Source organism: Penicillium rubens (genome assembly GCF_028828025.1).
Source record: "Penicillium rubens strain IBT 27055 chromosome Unknown utg000003l_segment0_segment0, whole genome shotgun sequence".
Classification (NCBI taxonomy): Eukaryota; Fungi; Ascomycota; class Eurotiomycetes; order Eurotiales; family Aspergillaceae; genus Penicillium; species Penicillium rubens.
Genome location: NW_026890601.1, coordinates 6,183,590 through 6,204,911, shown reverse-complemented (window position 1 = coordinate 6,204,911; position 21,322 = coordinate 6,183,590). Strand labels below are relative to the sequence as shown.

The following is a 21,322-nucleotide window of genomic DNA, read 5'->3' as shown; positions in this document are numbered from 1 at the left end:
ACAGCTACCACTTTCGACATAACCGCACATCATGGCAGGCCGCAAGACATTGTTGGCTCCAATCCACTTCATTTTCAGTCTCCTGCAGAAACGCAGCACTGTCTCCATCTGGCTATATGAGCAGCTCGCTTTCCGGATAGAAGGGAAGATCCGAGTATGTGTTTCTTTACGGGATCCCGTTATGGTTGTCATTTGAGCTAACCTGTGCTAGGGATTTGATGAATTCATGAACCTGGTCATTGACGACGCCGTCGAAGTGCGCCTGGCCACCAAGACAGAGGAAGAGAAGCGCAGACCACTAGGTAAACCGAAATTGAAATGGAGTCACGACAACACAGCTAACTAATGCGCAATAGGCCAGATCCTCCTCAAGGGAGACAATGTCTCTCTGATCCAGGCCGTTTGAATTTTCGCTATTCCTTTTCTGTTTCTATTTGCGCTATGCCCTGCGATTCAAGAATTGACCATCGCCAACCACGATGGCATCAACCAACCAATCGTGCTCCACCACAGGAATATCCTCAGCGAGCAACTGTTCTTGGAGAGAAAGGGCAACTACCATGGAGTTCAGTCGGGGATAAATGGATTGTTTCTGGGACTACATACCGAGGAATGGCATTTTGTGGGTCGATGTTGAGTATCGAGTTAGAAAATGATCATAATACCCTTTGCCATGACCAAGTCGTCGGAACCCGTGGTCAAAGGCCATGCCCGGCATGACAATAAGATCCAAGCCCTGTGCCAATCCGTTCGGTCGACCTTCGATTTGCGTAGATAAGAGAGATGGGATTCCCCATTTGTCTCGCTGTAATGACTCGAACTCGGATACAGACCCGAGCGCGAACATGTCCATGATGGATGTCTTACCCTGGGTGTGAATATAAGGGATGTAGACGTTCTTCCCACGCTGTAGAGCATCCTTTACGATTCCAGTCGTTGAGAGTTCCCCGCTTGGCATTGACAGGTATACGGCGATGCTTTTGGCGGTTTGGTACTCGGGAAGTGACAAGAAAGTGGTCGTTGCCGCGCTGGCTGCGACAGGTTAGTTATGGACAACCCAAAGACCATCATTCGATCTGACATTGTTGACTTATTGAGGTTGCAGACAGACCCTGCAGAGTCGAGCGCATCCTCTTGCGGAGGTCGCGCTTTGCAGCCTGGAACGCCATGTTGTTAAGATAGTTGTAGATGATAAATACGCCAATCCGCGGGGAAGTTCACGCCGTAAGTTATTGTTCCAAAAAAAGAATCCCCAAAAAAGGACGGGGAAAAAAAGAAAAAGGCATTATTTCAAAAACCACAGTGATAACCACTACAATATACACTACCAGTTTATGTCTAATTGTAAACCGATGCGCTTGATAGCCTATTCAGCCAAACCCTTCCCCATTCCAGGGCCTTGCTGAACCACTTAGGTATGTTTGTCTCCACCCCAATAAAGGGCGCCCTTCAAATACTCCCTTTCTGTCAATTTTCTCTTTGTCAACGAAGATGTTTTTGATTTGGGGTCTTTTGGTCACAGCCGCTTTGGCGAACGCGAATGATTTGGTGGGAACATGGACTACCAAATCTCGTGATGTTCTTACTGGTCCAGTATGTGGAACTACTACCTATGTAGGTGGTATACGAATGACTCGAGACTAACTCCTATAGGGATTCTACGATCCGCTCAACGACAAACTCCTCGAGCCCAATTTAACGGGCATTTCATACTCATTTGATGATGACGGAAATTATGAATCTGCATACTATCGCGCAATCTCAAATCGTCAGTTCCCAATGGATGTATAGATTCCGACTCCGTATTAATATCGAATAGCGGTCGACCCATCATGCCCGGGAGGGATTATGCAGTGGCAACATGGCTCTTATACTGTGTTCGGCAACGGAACCCTGATATTGACTCCAATTGCTGTCGATGGCCGTCAGCTACTGTCCGACCCCTGCCGGCAACAGTCAGGCCAGTACACACGATATAACACTACCGAGGAGTTCAAGGTACATCTCTTTCATTTTCTCTCCGACTCATTCTGACAACACACAGGAGTTTTCCGTGTATATTGACAAGTTCAATCGCATTAAACGCCTCGATCTGACCAAGTTTGATGGCTCACTCGTTCATCCCATGTTTCTCGCCTACCAGCCACCAAAGATGCTCCCTACCACGACCTTGAACCCCATGCCAACGGGGCATAAGCAAAAGCGAGAACTGTCCTCAAAAGAATCGGGAGTGTACCTGGTCGCGAGAGAACAGCTGGTCAATCCAGACCGATGGTGGTGGTTGGGTGTTCTGATGACATCTCTTGGAGGAGTAGCTTTCTTCTGCTCATGAATATTTCAGGCTGGCGTTGGAGAGGAGTTTGGTATTCGTTCTTTCTGTGAATTATAAATGCGATTTGGATGCCCTTGACTGAGGCTATTGTGACACTAATATACAATCTGGTAAATGTAAGCTCAAGAGAGCGCGTTCTTCACCTCGGTAGCAACTTCTTTCCGGTCCACTGGCTTGCCATCGAGAGGGCCTCCTGGAGCAAACAGAGCTTTGAGAACGGTTCCTTGGTTGGGCTTCGTATTGGCATTGACCATAGCAGCGATCTCGTTGATGACCACTTCTTTGATCTCGGCAATGGGGAGGGTCTTGACCTGACTAGCATATTCCTCCAATACCACAACCTGTGCATCTTCTTTCTCCTTCAGATCTGGACGTTCAGCGGCAGCAAACTCCTTTGCTGCATCTTTAGACGCGTTCAGGCGTTTCCGGATTAGCGACAAGAGCTGAATGTCTGTTTGAATTGGCGAGGCGGTTTTGGCGGCGTTGTTGGTCTCAGAGATCAGAGCACGAAGTACATTCAGTCTGATAATAAGCGCGCTGAACCTCCAAAACATAAGTGGAAAAGCTTCTCTACCTTGTGGTGTCTTTGGCTCTCATAGCAGTTTTCAGATCAGTCCGCAAAGTAGCCATCAAGGGTGGCAGGGCCGGACCGGTGGAATTCCACCGTACCAGACGAGCTGGTAGGCGTGAAGAAAAACGAATAGATTGAAACATTTTGATTGACAGATTCAATGACAAGTTTAGACAATAAGAAACAAGCTCAATTGAGGATCAATGGGAATGGGGGGACAATCAACAATAGTCAACCATACCGTAAAAGCGGAAGTTCCCAATTGGTCTGTGCGCTCCCAGGTGTTGACTCTCTCTTTTCGCAAAGACCTTGAATAATCCAATCTCCTCCCAAGACCTTCTCTCATCGTCATTCCCCCAGATATCTTTTACTTTCTTTTTCTCGTCCGACCTACACTGCAGCTTCTTTGTGCTTTCTAGCGGGAGATCCTCCCTTTCTCCCTCAAAACCGCCGCCATGTCGTATCCGACTCTTCCAACAAATCTCCCTCCGGCGACGCCGCAGAAACCCCTTCCTGGAGCTTACTTTCAGACCCCGGCACCAGCTACAGCAAGGCCTCTCCCTCCCAAGTCGCCATTGCAGACGCAACCCCAGACGCCCATGCCAAAGCTCCCTCCAGCAGCCTCGAAGACCAAAAATCAAACAGTGAGCACCGAGGAACGCGGGGCGCGAACGATCAATAGCAGCTTGCAAAGCGAATCGCGTTATCCAGACCTTGATAGCTATCTATCCCGTGAGATTCCTCAATTGAGACTGTCTGGAGCGAGACTGACCAAAAACAGAGGGCTCCTCGTCTGAGTACAACATCCCCGTATCTCAATCATGGGCACCATTCCAGAAAGTCAAAATGTACGATATCCCCGATCAGATTTTCGACCAATACAACCGCGCACAAGTTTCGACCAGCATGGGTCTGTTCGCCGAGTTAAACCACGCGTGGGTCGCGATTGATAATGCATTGTACATTTGGGATTTCACACATCCCAACCCGCAATTGGTGGGATTCGAGGAACAGCCTAACAGCATCAATGCTGTAAAGCTGACCAAACCGCGCTCGGGAGTTTTCTTGCCTGCGATCACTCATTTGTTGGTCATCGCGACGACTGCGGACATCATTCTGCTGGGAATGGGCTATGAAAACACGCCGAGTGGAGGTCGACAAGTTTCTCTGTATCACACGGGGATGTCGGTGGCAGTCCGTGGCTTGGATATAAATGTTTTTGCAGCATCACCATCCACCGGACGCATTTTCTTTGGAGGATCGTCTGACACTGATGTACACGAGGTCACTTACCAACAGGAGGAAAGGTGGTTCCAGGGCCGCTGTGGGAGAGTCAACCATACCAGCTCCCGTCTATCGGCTTTCAGGCCTTCGATGAGCCTGACAAACCTTGCACAAAGTGCCGCCGAGCATGTAGTGCAGATGGCACTTGACGACAGCCGGAACTTGCTCTACACACTCTCCTCCTCGTCTACAATTCGTGTGTTCCATATGGGACCTGAAAACACTTTGACACTCGCAATCACCAAACGCGCTCTAGATATCTATTCTAACATCGGACACATCATCACCTCAAACGAAACCCTCAACCCCGGAATCAAGATTGTGTCAATCAGTCCGGTGCCAGCCACAGAAGCGTCGCGGTATCATCTAGTTGCAACGACAGCAACCGGATATCGCATATATCTCAGCGCCACTGGTTCAAACAGTTGGGCGCCTGCCTCGACCAACACTAGCCCTCCCACAAGCATGCAGGCACTGCATGTCAAGACACCGCCCGTCGATACCTCCCCCGGTGTGAGCGGGGTGGCACCTTCCATCTCACTTGCTTCACCTCTTGGCGCGGTTTCTCCTTCTGCTGGTCAGATTACCACACTTTCACCCACTCGTCTTGCCGAGCGATATTCCCCAGGCTATTTCTTCTGTTTCACTACTAAGGATGCACAGCAAAAGATTGATACCCTTTTCATCTCAACCCCCGACTCTGGTCGGGTCGCTCAGTACCAGGAAAGTTCGGTCAGTGGTAAAGCCGCTGAGTCGGCTATCATCCTGGACCTGGGAGGCAAGGCAGAGGATATTGGCCTGGTTTCAGCACCTTCGCCGGTGACCAATGAACTAGCCGTTCAATTCGACCACCCAGCTGCTGAGATTGCGATCTTGACTAACGGTGGTGTTCATATCATTCGTCGGCGCCGTCTCGTGGATATCTTCGCGGCTTTGCTCCGCAGCAGCGGCAACCCCCATGAGGGACTTACCGGCGAGATCCAAAATTTCCTTAGAACATATGGACGGAGCGAGATGCTGGCAACTGCTTTAGCCGTGGCTTGTGGCCAGGGTATGGAGATTTCCCCTGACCAAAGACTGACCCGAATTACCGATCCGGACGTCCTTGCTGCAGCACGCCAGGCCTTCATTACCCAAGGTGGTCGAGCCCATTTGAATGAAAATGCTATTGCGGATGGCTCGACCTCCGCTCTTGACGCAGTGCAGCCCTCTCCTCGCCACACGGGTATCGCACTATACATAGCCCGTCTGTTGAGATCTATCTGGAAGGAGAAAATTGCCAAGGTGGGCAATGGACCTAACGGCGCACAGTCCGTTTCCGCGTCCGTGAGTTCCAGTAAGCTGCAGGCTGTCCAGCATGACCTCTCCTCGCTGGCAGAGTTCTTCAAGGTGAACAAGACCTTTATCGATGGGCTCAACGGTCCCGACGCGCTTGCCCGGGTAAACAGCAAGCAAGAAGAAGTGGCGCTGCAAGCCGAGCACCGCGCATTACACTCACTCGTTCAGTTGGTGTCGCACACGATTGAGGGTATCTCATTCATACTCGTTCTATTCGATGAGCGGGTTGATGAGATTGTGGCGACTTTGCCAGCTGAATCGAAAGCAAAGTTCCTCAGCCTCACCTTTGAGGAACTGTTTAGCTCCAGCAAGGGACATGACATTGCCAAGGAACTTGTGAAGGGCATTGTTAACCGCAACATTGCCAAGGGTTCCAACGTCGAGACCGTGGCCGATGCACTTCGACGACGATGTGGCAGTTTCTGCAGTACAGAGGATGTGGTGATTTTCAAGGCGCAAGAGATGCTGAAGCGCGCGACCGAGGCCGGTGCCAATACTGAACTGGGCCGCAACTTGCTCAACGAGAGTCTACATCTCTTCCAGCAGGTGGCAGAATGCCTACCTATGGATTATCTGGTTTCTGCTGTGGACAATTTCATTGCCGACCAGTTCTTTGCAGGTATGCTGTGTGAGCGCGGTCTTTGCTGTCTCGTACTAATTGGTTTCTTTTTATTCTTTCTCTAGGTGCTATTCAGCTTGCCCTCAACGTTGCTGCTCGGTCCGACAAGTCAAACCTTGCCTATTCCTGGATTATGGATCAGCGTCCCGAACAGGTGCTTATCCCCCTTATTCCCTATGGATCCCAGCGCCAGCTCACGCTCACAACTACCCAGGACCCCCGCAGGGAGTACTTCTATTTCCGCAAGCAGTGCTATGATCTAATCTTCAAAGTCGTGCTTGCGGTTGACAAATTGGCTGCATCTGATCCCGGTCTCATTGATGGCCAGTTGACCACTATTGCCAAACGCCAGAACGAGGCCTATGGCGTGATCTCCGATTCCACCGATGAAGTGTTCCTGACGAGTTTGTACGACTGGTACCTTGAGCAGGGCTGGAACGATCGGTTGCTGCAGACGCAATCGCCATTTGTGGTCACCTACCTTCAGCGCAAGTCGAACGATGATCTGGGCCATGCCGATCTACTTTGGCGGTTCTACGCCCAGTCCCAGCGATTCTTCGAGACTGCACAGGTTCAGTTCCACCTGGCCAATAGTGCTTTCGTGTTGCCATTGAGTCGTCGTATTGAGTACCTTGGTCAAGCCCGTGCCAACGCTTCGATTTTCACACCGGACGTCGGGCGTCAATCAAGGCAGCGACTGCTGCAAGAGATTTCGAATCTCATTGACGTGGCCAATATTCAGGATGATCTACTCCAAAGACTCAAGGATGACGAGCGAATTCTTCCCGAGCGGAAACCCGAGATACTGCGTGAGGTCGACGGACCAGTGCTGGATATTAGTACAGTAAGTCCTAACTTCCCCAGCAAATCAGATTAAAGAAGGATACTAACGTGTTCTAGCTATTCAACAAATACGCCGACTCCGCCAGTTACCATGACATCTGTCTCCAAATATTCTACCAAGCCGACCACCGCAATGCGGCCGACGTCAAGTCAACTTGGCAGCACCTGATCCAGGGAGTTCATGACGCCACCGTTCAACGCGGTTCACCGCAACCTTACGAAGCGGTGATCGACAAAGTCCGCAGCCTCGGCAGTCGCCTGCGGATGTCCGAGACCATTTTCCCCATCCGCGAGCTCGTCCCCATGCTGGAGCGGTATGCATTGGAGTTCCAGCGTAACGTCGGCCCGGCGACCTGGGTGGTGGATCTGTTCTTAGATCTTGGCGTGGCGCACGAATCCCTGTACGCTGTGCTGGAGACGATGTACTACACCGACGAGGCGCCCTTCCACGGATCAAACCGCCGAGTGATTGCACACGACCTGCTGTACCTGCTGAATGGATGGTTCCATGAGACCGTGCGCCTGGGCGGCATTGTTTTCGGCTCGGATATCGTTGCCGAGCGTGTGTCTGAGATGCTGCTGCTCCTCCAACAGAGCGGTGTCATTAGTGGGGAGCAATTGGAGATCGCCCATGACTTGCGGTCACGGATCGATGACATTCTACGGTAATGTGGCGTTTGCTGCTGAGGAGGCGATGTGGGCCATGTAGCATTGCAGATCTGCGTGGCGGTGACTGAGATTTACTTTGACATATGATCTTTTTTTAAGGGATCGGCTGCGTTCTGGGATTTTGTTTGTAACTCTAGGCGTGGGGTGGTAATGAAAACGAATTCACAGTCAAATGGGTCTCTAAGATACAGGGAATATAGCCCTGATCACGCAAAATGAATACATAGTCAATATTGTATTTCGATCTTCCAGAAGAACAAATTAAATTAAAATTCATTAGAATCTATAAAACCGAAACACCGACATAACCCCATTCTATCACATTATGGCAGTCTATTCGAACTCTTCATCCTCTTCCTCTTCCTCATACACGGGGATGGGCTTCTCACCCAGAGCAATCAAGCGGAAGATGTGACGAGCCTTAGCACCGTAATCATCATCCAAGTAATCAACAATGGCAGAATCTAGGTTTTATTAGCAAGGTCCTCAATTCCAAGTCTAGAAAAGAAGAAAAAGAAAAAAAGAAAAAAAACTCACGAATAGTCGACCGATTATCAAACATCACAATTGTCCTGGGTTGCCAGCGCACACGGACCTGGAAATCATGACCGGTAACCAGATGATTCATGAGGAAATCCAACACCCACTTAGTCTCAGAATCCTTGAGACCATCAATCCTCGTAATAAACTCCCCATTCAAGAACATACACTTCTCCCCGGTAACGGGATGCACGCGGATAAGCGGATGAACCGTATCAACGGGATCCTTCCTAACCAAGCCACCGGTCATGCGGGCATGGGCAATCATCTTAGCCGACGAATGCGTAACCTTCAATCCATCCAAGAAAGCCGTGACAGCCGGCGAGAGCCGCTTATAGGCCAAGTCCGTAGCAGCGAATACGGTATCACCGCCGACCTCAGGGCCCTGCAGGAGCCCGAGCATGACATAGCCGGGAGGCTGGATCTCGTAACTGACATCCTGGTGCCAGAGGGTGGTTGTGGTACGCTGCTGCAGGAAACGGGCGATTTCATCTCTGTTTCCGTCGCGGTGGATGATATGGAAAGCGGGATGATCTGTCATTGAGCCTGAGACGGGCTGGTAGTTTGGTTTACCGAAGTGACGCATGAAAGATTCCTGGGCGTCTGGGCCTGCGTCGATGAGGTCCTGGTCTGGGAAGGCGACGACCTTGCGCTCTGAGATGAGGAGGGCGAGTTCATCTCTTCCTGCGGCGGAGAGGTCTGAGAGCTGGACGTTCTCGACGATTGTTCCTAGGCTTGGCTGGATGTGGGAGACTTTTGCGGTTGGGGGCAACAGGTTTGGTTTTGATTTGTTGCGGACTCGCAGGGCTGGGTCTTCATATTCGAAGGGTTGGAGGGGTTCGAACCAGATTGGGTCCCAAGAGGGGAGGTATTGGGGGTACTTGGTTGAGATTTTGGATTGCTTGTCTACATCGACGTAGGGGATGTTGATGTCGTAGCTGATTGGTTCTTGCTTTTTTGGCTGCTTTGGACGACGGGGGGCTGAGGAAGGCATTGTGTATAGATGTATATTGTATAGATGTATAGATTGTATGAGTGGAGTATATAATAGATGGATAAGATGGATAAGGGGGAAGAGAAAGTGGGATGGTTCCTTTATATATATATAGTTATACTCTCTCCTATATAGTCGCATCAAACTAAAACACTAGTCAATTCCCTTCATCTCCGAGTGGTGAGATACGAACAGCGGTCAGAGATAATAAGATAATAATGAAAAGAAATAATATTCCTATTCAAGTTAAAATAACCAAAAAAGAACTGAAATAACTAAAATAACTAAAATCCCCCCGTTAACCCATGTCAATCCCATCCACTACCGTTCCCACTGCAAATCCCCGTGCCACGACCGTTCGCCCACTTTTTTTCTTTCGAAAAGCTTCCAAGAGGGTACTCCGTACACCGCTATATACATATGTAATGGGAATACTTCGAAGATAAGGCATACTGCAGGCTGAATGGCAATTGCATTATCTGCCGTGATCTATGCATGAGATTATGATTCGGCATGGGATTCGGCTTAAGTAGAACTATTTAGGAAGCTCCATGGAGAAAAATAAAAAAAGAGAGGCAATTAGGCAAAAAGGAAGGAAAAGAAGGGCAAAAGAAAAAAGGAAAAGAAGAACACCCTGTCCTGAGCTAATTAGGGCATCCCGATCTTGCGGTCTACATCCCGGTAGTCTGTCTGTAGTCTGCCTCTTTGACCTATCAAACCGGGTTCTCTAGGAAGTTCCCTGTATCAAATGCATCCATGCATGACTACCTTATCCCGGTGATGTAATTCTTAGGAGATTTGGCATCCAAGGTCCTTTGTCTAATAGGTAATCTATGTGGATATCCCATGGATATCTGATAATTCCCTCGGATTCATCCTCTCCCCGAGGGAGTTCCGTCAGGCCACCTTAAAATTGAGAAGCAGCGGTGAGATCAAGTCAAAGTTGGATGTATATACGGACTACATTGTAGTAACCTCGGCTAAGTCTAAAAATATTAAGATATACACTAACATCTCCAAAAAAGCAATTATACAACTATATGTAGTAGCTATAACTACGGAGTATGTTGTTCCTGGGTCACCTGATATTCTCTACCCCTAAACAAGAACATCCCAAAACATCTACGGAGTATCTCCGTACACATCTACTCCGTACACATTCACACACTCCTTGTCTTACCCCTTGACTTCGCTTTGCATATGACCCAGCACATCCCAACCATGTCCATCTGCACTCGTAAACGGGACTTGGCCTATCTCCTCTTTTTCGTCACCCATGTCCCGATCATTCTCCGTATGATTCTCTATCTGCAGATCTCCCATTTTAACCTCACATCTGCACATACTAACACCATACAAACACCATACAGTAATTGACACAGTCCCTCTCCTACCATCCTTCCTCCAAACAAATCTCTCCCACCAGCTGCGCGAATTCTACATAACAACCTACCGCGACAAATTCTTCGAAGACCCCCCAACATGGTTCACCGTCTTCATCTGGATGGAGCTGCTGTACCACCTCCCAGTCTCGATATGGGCAGCTCGGGGTCTGCTTAAAGGTACTTTACTCCTTTCCCTCAAGCTTATGCTCGTACATCGTACATGGTACTATGTATATACTATGTATATCCTTGTATCCTTGTCTATCCAGTCCAGTCCAACCCCCAACCACCTACATCTACATCACGTCTTATATCCATTGTATCCATTACATATCTATATCAAATGCAATATCTGGAAATCTGACTACATATCCTTATCTTCCCCGAACAGGGGAATGGCATCACAATGAAAAAATGAAAAAGACGCAATAAGCAACTAACACAACCAATTCATCTAGACCACCCCCTCGTCCCTGTGCATCTCCTCGTCTTCGGTATTCAAGCCTTCATCACCACGCTGACGTCTCTGGTGGTTGTGTGGAGTTGGACCGACCGTTCGGTCGCAGAGAAGCAGCAGCTTACCACGCTGTATGCTCCGTATATGGCGTTAGGTATGTACAATCCAAGGTTGTCCGACAGAATGTCGCAATTGGCCTTCCAGGGCTGCCCAGGTGATGCAAACCTGTTACTGACATATTATAGGCGGGTTCATGGCTCTAGACATGGTATTCCGTCTACGCGACAAACTAATGCCGAAAACTAAGCGCGAATAAACAACATATACCTCCCGTGGACTCACGGTACTTATACAAGTACCTGTAGGAAAATAAACACAATCTATTACAATGCAGCCAGCGTTATAATCGTACACATCATTACGTGTTTTGATCAAGTCTCGCTAATCCAAGTTCCCATCCCGACCAAAACGCCCTTGAATGTAAATGCAGAAAGCGGAATCCATCCGTAGATCAAATCAAAAACCCGATCGCCCCCTCCAGGTCTCCATGTGCCATATCCAGAGCCCGGACGGCTTCCTCGCGCGAGAATCCCAGCTCCGTGATCCTGGCGATGGAGTCCTGCGGCCACCGCGAAGTAGGCGCAGGTCGGATATTGATCCTTGGCTGTGACCCTGACGCGCCGGACCCGGAGGCGGATGCAATATTGGGGGTGGCATTGGCATTAGGATTGTTCTCCGCTTTATGCGTGACCGCGCCGGTGCGGGCACCCACTTCGGCACCATCGGCACCCTTGACCGTAGGTTCCGCCTCGAACTCTTCAGTAAAGTGCTTGGGGATATCACTCTCACCGAGGAAGGGGACGGCCTGGTCCTGAATGACAAGCGCACCACGCTGGAGATCGATGCAGGCCTGGTGTCGGCGAAGCATGTCCAAACCGAGGAGCAGGTCGATCTGCTTCCCTTCCATGACGGTGAAGGAGCAGGGCAGGAACATCTCGCCGATCTTGATCTGGGCAGAGTGAACCCGGCCCAGGATCGGGGCGGTCCCGACGCCCTTGGCGATGCCGCCGTAGCGACGGTCTACCAGGCGCATTATGTTACACGATGTTGCACACTCGGGCGACATGATAGTCACCTGAGCGCCGGAGTCGACGAAGGCGTTTAGACGGTGGCCGTTTACTTCCACGGGGATGTAGAGCATTGTCACGCGACCGAAGGCTAGAGAAACAGATTTGGTTAGCTTTCATCCTCACTCCAGCAGCCTAGCAGACAGTTCAAAAGACATAGAGCATACACTCGGGATGATGCTCCATGGCATTGTGTAGATTTTCCGTAACAGCATTCTGGCGAATAATCTCCTCGATTTCCTTCTGGTTATCGTGGTTAAAAGGATCGGCATTGAGCATCGCAATGCGGGCTTCCTTTTCCGCCTCCCGCTGCGCCTCACCCTGCTGCTGCCTAAGCAGGACCTCACGGAAGCGCTGAGCATTATCCGCGGCTTCAGACAGCTCTGGGTTCTGCCTGCGGACAGCCTCGCGCACGCGGGGATCACCCAGGATATGTAGACGAATAGTTTCGGGGTCCGGCATGCCGGGGCGGGGTTGAGCGTTCTGCCTGGGCGCGACGGAGCTGGAAGCGGCGGGGCGAGGGGCTGGTTGGGGAGCTCGGAGGGTGACGTGCACACCGAGCATGTCGCCCTCGGTGATGCCGGCTTGGTCTAGGGTTTGGGAGGGGTTTTGGAGGAGCTGGTTGTTATAGACAAGCTGTTGGGCTTCGGGTGGGATGCTAGTTTCGCTTTCGACAATAGCTTTGAGGAGCTCGATTGACATATCACCGCCCACTTCTAGGTTGATGATGTCGGAGTCCGCCTGCTCAGGGCGGATGACGCTGACGGTGATACGCATGGTATCGGCAAGGATGTGTGCTAGGAAGGTGGTGAGGTAAACTATAGAAGAGAGAGGAGAAAGAGTAGAGAAAAAAAAAAGAAAAAGATGAGAGAAGCCGAGAAGTAGAAAGAGACCGGGAGAGAGAGGAAAGATTAATAAAGCGGGAAGGGGACACCTGACTCTTTAAGAAGCTCTCTCTCTCTTTCTCTCTCCAGGGTTCTCCCTTACATCCACTCTATTTCTTTCTTTTCCTCAAATCAGAAATGGCATAGACTTTTATTCCGACTCTAGTGCTGCAGCTAACGTGGTCTCGTACATCCATGATCTTCTCCCACCTACGTATTGCATATGCGCAATGAGCCCCGCGCTGAGCCGTTTAGCTCCTCCACTCATTGCCCCATGGCCCCCCAAACAGGCTAATGGCTGACCAGGTCCTATCCACGTCATCAGCCTCGGAAAGTTGTTGGATATAGAAGTTTCGCGTTGGATTTGCCCTATTTTCTTGACTCTACTCTGTACGGTCATGTCCGATATCCCACAATCTCCCGGTGTTGGTTACCAGCGTCAATGGCTTCCGTACTTTGTCAAACTACTACAGCGGGGCTACCTAGTCCGCAGGACTGTCCGAGAGCCCCGAGGCTGGACTGGCTATTTCACAAGTACGTCGGTTCGTGTCCGTTGTCCTACACGACCAGTCCCAAACCAGACCCCAACCTATTCGAAGATATCGCAGTTCTGATGAATCATTCACCCCCGCGCTACTCGCCACATGCAGAGAACTTTAGCCATGCTTTGAGACTGCCAAGCATAGCTTTAAGTAGCTGCATGCATTTGTCCGGTATAAACGTTGCAACGGATATAAACACGTATAACGGGTTTGAGGCGATAGTCAGGCGTTCAAATGGATTGAGGACCAACCGGTTGGCGAAGTTCCTATTTAACGTAGGTAACCGTTTTCGAGATGACCGTTTCTAGAGCCGTGCATTAGTGCTAATGTTTCAGATTGGCTCCATCAACCCCAACGTCCCGTAGATCAGGCATGGCGCCGTTTCGGGGTTTCTTAGGATTTGTTAGGGCGGTTCCCGAGAATCGATTCTTATAGGTCGACCTTTAATCTCCGTACTCGCCATTTTATTTTATCTTTATAACAGCTAACCGCGCCAAACAGGAAGAACGAAGAGACACGGCTCGACTTCATCTGGCCAGCCTTCGTGTTGAAATCCAGCGCGTATCTCGCTGCGGTGATATCCCACTTACGTTGTTGCACTGATGCGCAGATTTCGCCCCTAGGATGCTGGCTATCCCGAGGGCGCCGGTGAACCCCCGTCTGTTTGACTTGTGTCCAAACACGCCGAGCAGATCCTGCAGGATTTCTACGTGCTTAGCCAGGTTTCCCCGGATTCATGGCGGAGAACATGGACTTGAATTATCCTTTCAATACGGAGTATACGGATGCAATTTGACTTATATCGAGCTGCAAGCTATCAATGCGCATAGCCGAGGGGTCACCAGGGACCCCCGTCCCCACTTACCACCTTGGCGTCGATCATTTCGTCAATATGAAGCTAGCCCGGTCGAGACAGACCATATGGTGAGACTCAACACACATTGAGCCACGTGGTATGCGATATACCTTGGACCAACGTCATCTCGCTGCCACCGGGCCTTGCTTCAAATTGAACTTGCCGTTTATAGGGCGAGATGTCTGCGTGCAATGATGTGGTCTAGGCCATGGGGGTTTATAGGTTCACGCTCCCTGTCGTCGCCACTGTGCTGGATGTAGAGAGAGTAGGTCATGGCTGTAGTCATGCCGGAGAGATTGCCTATGTAGGTGCCCAGATTGGGAATAGCGAATGTCGAGGACGGGGGTAGCATCCATGGATGTAACAGTGCGTTGTAGGTATCGTTCAAATTATTAGCACGCTACCACCTGTTGTGCTGGAAACGGCTGCGAAGCGAAGATGGGTCGATTCAAGATACTTTGAGAGTGTTCCTAAAGAAGCATTAGAGATACCACCTGCCATGCCTTGGACGTTACTAGATACCTTACGATCCCACATACTACATAGTTAGTGTGGTCTACTCGTCAGGGAAATGGACAATAATCTGGAAAGTTACATCATAATCATTCATAACGTCGTCTTACTAGTGCTCGCTAGTAAGAAAGTTGCGGCCGAAATACTATAGACGAAAAGAAAATGAAAAGCTTCTATACTTCTGGTCCGAAAAACGCCTGAAAACTCCTTATTTCCACCACTAGCGAGCAGCGATACTTGGGAAGAAGCGCGGGCCTGCATACCCATGTGCAATAATGCTTTCGATATCAATATTTCCGTGGGCTCGCGGGCTCCACAGCTTAATGAGAATGAACCGACCAGATCTTGAAACGTCAGTACTCAGTTATCCACATCCAATTCCAAAGATACATACGGCGGCGGATCAAATTTGATGGTAACCATGCTCTTCTCTCGCTCGATAAAGAAACGCGCATGTGGCTTTAGGACTTCGGCAGCTGGGTGAGCAGGCTCCGCTGGGGGGTTTGGATACACGAGACTCGGGCCATGGCGCAGTCTCTGCTCGCTGACGCGGCTGAGAGTACTCAGTCGTTCTGATTCAATTTGTCGGCGACGCTGATGTCTGCTTGAAGGGTCTTCCTCATCGCTTGGACTTTCGTCGGTATCCGATAAAGGATCTTCCGTCTGCTCGGCCTGGGTTCTCTCGAGCAATGCAGAGCGCCAGTCTTCGTCATCGTCTGAATCTTCGTTATTCTCGTCGTACTCGGTGGTGATGTGGAACTGCGCTTGCGGGTCTTCTGCGGTCTGCGGAACGGCGGCTGAATGTGGGCTCATGAGGACTGTGCGTTCGAGATTTTGGAGTGGCGGTCGGAAGCCAGTGAGGTATTCCTGGGATGGTTGCATGCCACTGCGGCGGCCTCGACGGCGGTATCGGCCGCTGGAGTATTGAATTTGGTACTGAGCGGTGCGGGCAAGCAGTTCATCAGAGGTCATCGCAACAAATACCATACCTTCTTGTATTCTGGTTCAAATTAGGCAGAATTAGCCATCAGTCCATTGTACAGACACGCTGGTGGACATACGGAGCATCGAACCCGCATTGAGGGGCTTTGATAACGATCTTCTTCAAGCAGAACGGGGCCTCGCCCCGATGACAGAGGACCAAGTTGCAACGGGCCTCTTTGGTAGAGTAGACACTTGTATTGTTGTCCAAAACATTCTCTGGGCGCGAACACCCGCTGTCCGGATCGTAGCTTCCCCCGTCGCAGCTAGCGATTTCCATTTGCAGCATTCCCGGTACCACTTGTCCGTATTGACCATAGTTGAAGCCTCGGAATTCCTCACGGTTATCATCAGTGTCCAGCTTGCGACGCTTCATCCGTCCTTGGCCATCACGGCCCGACTGGCCGGATGGTGGCATTAGGGGCGGCGACCTGGATAAAGATCCGTCTGGGCTTGGTGGTCTAAGCGTTTGCCAGGGCAAACGATGGCGAAGGGAATGTGACTCTGGGGAGAGCGATGTGCGGGCCCGTTCTGAGCGAATCTGGTCGAGCCAAATGCTCCGAATTCGCTCTGCGGGGCCAGCTGTCTCGGAGTGCAGTTGTTGGATCTGGCGATCGATGTCGGCCCGGGCTTGCTCAAAGTTGGTGCGATCGCGAGCTCGGTCCAGAGAATGCTCAGCCACTTCTCGGTTTAATGTTTCCAAAGCAAGGGTGGCGTTGTAGGCGTTGTGGGCACCGGAGCGATTTCGTTCCGATACGAAATTGCGGAGATGCTGGAGACGGAGAATCTCAGGGCGTTCGTCAGGCCTGATAGTACGGGATATGCGACGGGATGAAGAGGAAGAAGCACGAGGATAATCGTAATTCCCAGACTAAAGGGAAGTGTAAGACATCAGCCAGACGCATAGGAGCCATGAGAGACATTACCATCATTCAGGCTCGTGGGTACCGCTTGAGAGGTGGAGTTAGCTATGTCGGGTCAGGGGATAGGGGGTAGGCGATACCGTCTGGGCACACACCCGACAGAAATAAATAAACCCAGGAAGATTAAAGAAGCAAAAGGATGAATCCTGGAGAAGAGTTGGCAACCTTGTGAGTTGTCCAAGATTGATAACACGTGATGGTCGATTAGATCATCGCTAGTGGAAGGGGAAGGTTGAGGTTGGAAAGTTGGCCCAACGGGCTACAACTTCTTTTATATATTTCATTCAGCTCGTCGTTTTCATTCTGCACTTCGTTCCTCATATAAACTCCTTTATCAGGCCTGGGTTAATAACTAATTGTGTCACATAGCCACATAGCTCTTTGAGTTCATAGATTTCTATAAGAAAGGACCAAGACCCACGAAAGTGGCATCTGTATATCAATATCCTTTTTAGATGCAATAAATAATGCCGAACCTCATCTGATAGACATGATAGCAGCTTCCGCCTAACGTATAGCTCGAAAGCCTATATAGGCAATGCGAGGAAGGGAAATTTCTGCAAGAAATACCGTATATATGGCATTGTAGCGAATAATTTGTTAGAAGAGGCTAGAACTTATCAAGAGAGATTTATATTTTTTACTAGGTGGTGTTAGGTAAATTCTACATATCGACTTCATCTGTAGCCTTTATAGTTAGCAGCACCTAACTAGTGATAGCATTGCTAGTGATCTAGAATCATAGCACCATAGAATCACATACACTCAAACTTGCTATACTTAGAATATATTGAACATCTTCTGCTAATTTGTCCATATTCCCTACCTAACTGGCATTCTATCCTAATTGAACGTATAAATCAGATCAGATATCCTGATCATAAAGTTGTATACTTCTTTGTCCCCACAGCCCCACACAGTAGCTCCCTGGTCACCTGACATCGAAACCCATTCAACTTCTTGGACTTCTGAACCTCCTTCTACAACTTCGAAACTTCCACTTCCATTGCACATCCCATTAAGCCACTAAGTTACTACTTACTTTTCAGTCGACATTGAATTCCCCCAAAATATAACTGCGAGGCCTTTGCATTGCCAACGCGCACCTGGGAAAGATTGTACCCTCATCTCAACCACTTGATCGGCGTTATGGCGGAGCAACAAGATAATGCACAGTCAATCAGTGCTGGTATGGTCAATCAGTAGAATCTGACCCAATCCTTACTAACTTTGCCAGATGAAATCGCCCTGTATGACCGACAGATCCGCTTGTGGGGAGTGCACGCACAAGAAAAGTGAGCAACCCAGCTTACTAAAACGCTACATATCCTAACAACAGCTAGAATCCGATCTGCAAATATCCTCCTCATCACTGTGAAAGCTCTCGCGAATGAAGTGGCCAAGAACCTCGTCCTGGCGGGCATCGGGTCACTCACCATAATCGACCACCAGGACGTCACAGAGGAGGACCTGGGAGCGCAGTTCTTCATTGCTGAAGCACAAAGTGAGAAGGATGTGATTGGGAAGAATGTGAGCTATAATCAGGGCAGAACATCTACCGCCATGCACTAACAGCCGCAGCGCGCGCAAGTCGCAGGACCGCAAATCCACAAAATGAACCCTCGGGTTAAGCTCAACATCGACACTTCCGATGTCAAAACTAAACAACCCGACTTCTTCGCGCAATTTGACATCACGATCGCCACAGAGCTCGACTTTCTAACCAACACCACTGTGAATGCCGCCTGCCGATTAGCCAACAGGCCCTTCTACGCCGCTGGTCTACACGGCCTCTACGGCTACGTTTTCGCCGACCTAATCAGCCACGACTTCGTGATCGAGCGCAACAAATCCAACATGCCTCCCGCAACCCAAGAAACACCCACCCGCAGCATCATCGACATAACCACCAAGAAAGAACAAAACGAGGCCAACAAGGAAGAAAGCAAGATCATCGAGCTAGTCACCAAGCGCGAGGTATACTCGCCGCTCATCCTCGCAAACACCTCCCCACTGCCGGAAGAATACACTCGACTCCCACGGCGTCGCAAGCAAGTAACCCCGCTACTCAGCTGCCTGCGCGCACTGTGGGAATTCGAAAAACTACGCGGCCACCGTCCGACCTTCACTCACGAAGACCTGGAACTATTCACGAAGCTATCGCGCGACCGACACCAGGAACTGAAGCTGGAGCCACTCACATTGGATTCTGTGTTCTTACGGACGTTCCTGCAAAACCTGGGTAGCGAGTTGAGTCCCGTTGCGGCGTTTTTGGGCGGTGCGCTGGCGCAGGATGTTATTAACGTTCTTTCGGCGAGGGAGCAGCCGCTACAGAATATGTTGCTGTTTGATGGGGAGAAGAGCGTTGGCCCGATCTATTCACTCCATCCTTTCTTCCCTGATGATGGTGCGGATATGGCTGCTGTGCCGCCGGTCAGGAACCCAGTTACAGTTCCTGTTGCTGGGGATTCGTGAGGGCAATTAGAATAGACGAAGGTGGACAGTGACTGAGATGGGCTTAGCATTACGAATCTCCTTTTTTCTTACGGATTCCAATAACCCGGGGCTTAGATCTCGGTCTTATTATGTACGATAGAACACGAGCAACCATTGACACTTGATAATTGCATGAAATTGGAAACTATGTACAATTTGTTCAGGTAAAATATTAGCTATCCATTCTCAAGGCCATGTAGTAGAACCTGCAATGCTATTCGAACCCAACCCAACCTAACCCAGACGCCGTCTAACAAAAGATCACAAAATGCACGATATACCTACCAAGGGAATCAATAAATTAACGCAAGGCCTCAGTGACGGGTCTCTTCTTTTCCAAGTTCCTCATCGCTATTCTTCCGCGGTCCCATAGAAGGACCCTCCTCATCATCAGAAATCAAGCCATGGAGCTCGAATGCCTCGGCATCTTGGATCTGCTGCGAGTTTGAACGCGCACGACCATTCGCGTTCCCGTTGAGAGTGGAGTACATGGGGCCATCCTGGTTGGTGGACTCGGAGTTGGGCCAGGCGTGGACAGCGTAGATGTGGAGAAGGATGTTGACGACTGGAAGAGAAGAATGAGTGGGTGTTCCAGAAAAGATAAGTGGTGGGTAGGGAATCAACTTACAGAGGAAGACAATGAAGGCAATGCTGTAGAGGATCAAGACGTAGGACACGTGAGTGACACCTGCGTTGTGCAGCAGGAGCATCTGCTCCTCGGTGGCACCCATGAAGAGGAAACCGGAGGCGTAGAGCAACTGCAAAAGAGAAACTAGGTCAGTATCATCCTACATATAGCACATCGACTGGAGGAGAGACATACGAAGGGAGTCAGGTATTGGAAGCTGTTCGGCTCGGAGAGAGCAGGCTTATCCTTTAGCACGAACGAGATCTCAATGATGCGCGTCAGGCCCGCCGCCATCAGGGTATACCCGAAGATGGAGTGGATCATAGTACTGATCATCAGCGACTGGGGGTGGGCGGACATGGCATAACCGGTAATCAAGATGACAATGGCCGGAATGAGGTTACGCTTAGGGCGGCCGCTGCGGGTACGGCTGAGCCACATACCCAGCAGACCAGCGCACCACCAAATAATTCCCATAGTGGTATGCTGGAGGTCATTGTGAGCCCAGGGGGAACCCCAGCGGTGCTCGGTGAAAGTATTAACACAGCCCCAAGCGGCGATGATAAGCGAATCGAAGAACTCCTGACTACGACCGGTACGGCGCAACCAATACTGGCCGACAAGCAAGAGAATGGTCAAACAGATACCGTACCCGATGAAGGCGGAGCCCATGATGAAATGGGCCAGACATTGACCGAGGTGATCATCGCGACAGAAGCCGAGCGAGGCAATGCCGCCGAATAGCATCTGCGCCCAGCTGAGGACGGGCATGACCTTGCCGACGATGCCATGGGCCAACACGAAGATCCACCGGATGCGAGCCTGGCCCGCCTTCTCAAGATGCAGCTTGAGATAGAACCCGAGGACGACTTGCGCGACCAGCAATAGCATCAGCCAGTTTGCGACAGAGGCGTGCACGTTCTTATCGAATTGGCGGCCTTTGTGGGCGTGGCCGAGGAAGTAGGCTAACACGGCGATGACGGTGCCGACGACTTGGACGGGGACATGCCAGCGGGAGCGGATTATCTGAATTGCTTTGTTAGAGATGGATGCGACGGCAGGGAAGAAACGGAGAGGCAAGTGAAGCGGTACATACCCCAAGAACCATTCCCGTTGGGAAGATTATGCCAAAAGCTAACCCCATGAGAATCATATGAGTCCATAGTGTTGAGTCCTGGAATCATTGTTAACTTTGCGCGAGGGAAATAGCGTAGTACCACATACGATAGGATCCTGGGAGATAGATTCGCCCTCAGGAACAGCCTCGTGGCCGCCATGGGCGAGAGCCGAGGCCACTAATACAGACAAAGTCCATAAGGACTGGCGAAGATATGCCATGG

The 21,322-nt window shown here is 50.3% G+C and overlaps 11 protein-coding genes across 11 annotated transcripts; 5 read left to right on the top strand and 6 right to left on the bottom strand.

Moving 5' to 3' along the window:
* Positions 1-31: 31 nt before the first annotated feature.
* On the top strand, positions 32-406 carry N7525_008588 (small nuclear ribonucleoprotein E; the record flags this gene model as incomplete). Its single annotated transcript, XM_002562647.2, has 3 exons — positions 32-154; positions 212-302; positions 357-406. The coding sequence occupies 3 exons, from the start codon at positions 32-34 to the stop codon at positions 404-406; spliced, it is 264 nt and encodes an 87-aa protein (XP_002562693.2).
* Positions 407-439: 33 nt separating this feature from the next.
* On the bottom strand, positions 440-1,169 carry N7525_008587 (5-formyltetrahydrofolate cyclo-ligase; the record flags this gene model as incomplete). Its single annotated transcript, XM_002562646.1, has 3 exons — positions 440-555; positions 607-1,032; positions 1,082-1,169. 3 exons carry the CDS (start codon positions 1,167-1,169, stop codon positions 440-442), a joined length of 630 nt encoding a protein of 209 aa, XP_002562692.1.
* A 322-nt stretch (positions 1,170-1,491) lies between these two features.
* N7525_008586 (uncharacterized protein) lies at positions 1,492-2,332 on the top strand (the record flags this gene model as incomplete). The annotated part of the gene is made up of 4 exons (XM_002562645.2): positions 1,492-1,593; positions 1,654-1,768; positions 1,820-1,998; positions 2,045-2,332. The coding sequence occupies 4 exons, from the start codon at positions 1,492-1,494 to the stop codon at positions 2,330-2,332; spliced, it is 684 nt and encodes a 227-aa protein (XP_002562691.1).
* A 122-nt stretch (positions 2,333-2,454) lies between these two features.
* N7525_008585 (uncharacterized protein) lies at positions 2,455-3,046 on the bottom strand (the record flags this gene model as incomplete). Its single annotated transcript, XM_002562644.1, has 2 exons — positions 2,455-2,854; positions 2,907-3,046. 2 exons carry the CDS (start codon positions 3,044-3,046, stop codon positions 2,455-2,457), a joined length of 540 nt encoding a protein of 179 aa, XP_002562690.1.
* A 312-nt stretch (positions 3,047-3,358) lies between these two features.
* On the top strand, positions 3,359-7,656 carry N7525_008584 (putative non-repetitive nucleoporin; the record flags this gene model as incomplete). The annotated part of the gene is made up of 4 exons (XM_061214431.1): positions 3,359-3,635; positions 3,685-6,144; positions 6,210-6,988; positions 7,045-7,656. The coding sequence occupies 4 exons, from the start codon at positions 3,359-3,361 to the stop codon at positions 7,654-7,656; spliced, it is 4,128 nt and encodes a 1,375-aa protein (XP_061068862.1).
* Positions 7,657-7,989: 333 nt separating this feature from the next.
* On the bottom strand, positions 7,990-9,190 carry N7525_008583 (TauD/TfdA dioxygenase family protein; the record flags this gene model as incomplete). Its single annotated transcript, XM_002562642.1, has 2 exons — positions 7,990-8,120; positions 8,194-9,190. 2 exons carry the CDS (start codon positions 9,188-9,190, stop codon positions 7,990-7,992), a joined length of 1,128 nt encoding a protein of 375 aa, XP_002562688.1.
* Positions 9,191-10,411: 1,221 nt separating this feature from the next.
* On the top strand, positions 10,412-11,348 carry N7525_008582 (EXPERA domain-containing protein; the record flags this gene model as incomplete). Its single annotated transcript, XM_002562641.1, has 4 exons — positions 10,412-10,484; positions 10,561-10,752; positions 11,034-11,186; positions 11,278-11,348. 4 exons carry the CDS (start codon positions 10,412-10,414, stop codon positions 11,346-11,348), a joined length of 489 nt encoding a protein of 162 aa, XP_002562687.1.
* A 195-nt stretch (positions 11,349-11,543) lies between these two features.
* On the bottom strand, positions 11,544-12,936 carry ddiA (putative DNA damage-inducible v-SNARE binding protein Ddi1; the record flags this gene model as incomplete). The annotated part of the gene is made up of 2 exons (XM_002562640.1): positions 11,544-12,250; positions 12,327-12,936. 2 exons carry the CDS (start codon positions 12,934-12,936, stop codon positions 11,544-11,546), a joined length of 1,317 nt encoding a protein of 438 aa, XP_002562686.1.
* Positions 12,937-14,607: 1,671 nt separating this feature from the next.
* Positions 14,608-16,806, bottom strand: N7525_008580 (uncharacterized protein; the record flags this gene model as incomplete). The annotated part of the gene is made up of 5 exons (XM_061214430.1): positions 14,608-14,841; positions 14,899-14,911; positions 15,218-15,298; positions 15,349-15,954; positions 16,016-16,806. Coding segments are annotated over 5 exons (1,725 nt in total), but the record flags the coding sequence as incomplete, so codon positions are not given.
* A 1,201-nt stretch (positions 16,807-18,007) lies between these two features.
* On the top strand, positions 18,008-19,333 carry N7525_008579 (E1 ubiquitin-activating protein AOS1; the record flags this gene model as incomplete). The annotated part of the gene is made up of 4 exons (XM_002562638.1): positions 18,008-18,047; positions 18,096-18,153; positions 18,202-18,388; positions 18,440-19,333. The coding sequence occupies 4 exons, from the start codon at positions 18,008-18,010 to the stop codon at positions 19,331-19,333; spliced, it is 1,179 nt and encodes a 392-aa protein (XP_002562684.1).
* Positions 19,334-19,668: 335 nt separating this feature from the next.
* On the bottom strand, positions 19,669-21,320 carry N7525_008578 (Ytp1 family protein; the record flags this gene model as incomplete). Its single annotated transcript, XM_061214429.1, has 5 exons — positions 19,669-19,919; positions 19,983-20,112; positions 20,178-21,008; positions 21,079-21,156; positions 21,207-21,320. 5 exons carry the CDS (start codon positions 21,318-21,320, stop codon positions 19,669-19,671), a joined length of 1,404 nt encoding a protein of 467 aa, XP_061068860.1.
* Between the last annotated feature and the right edge of the window lie 2 nt (positions 21,321-21,322).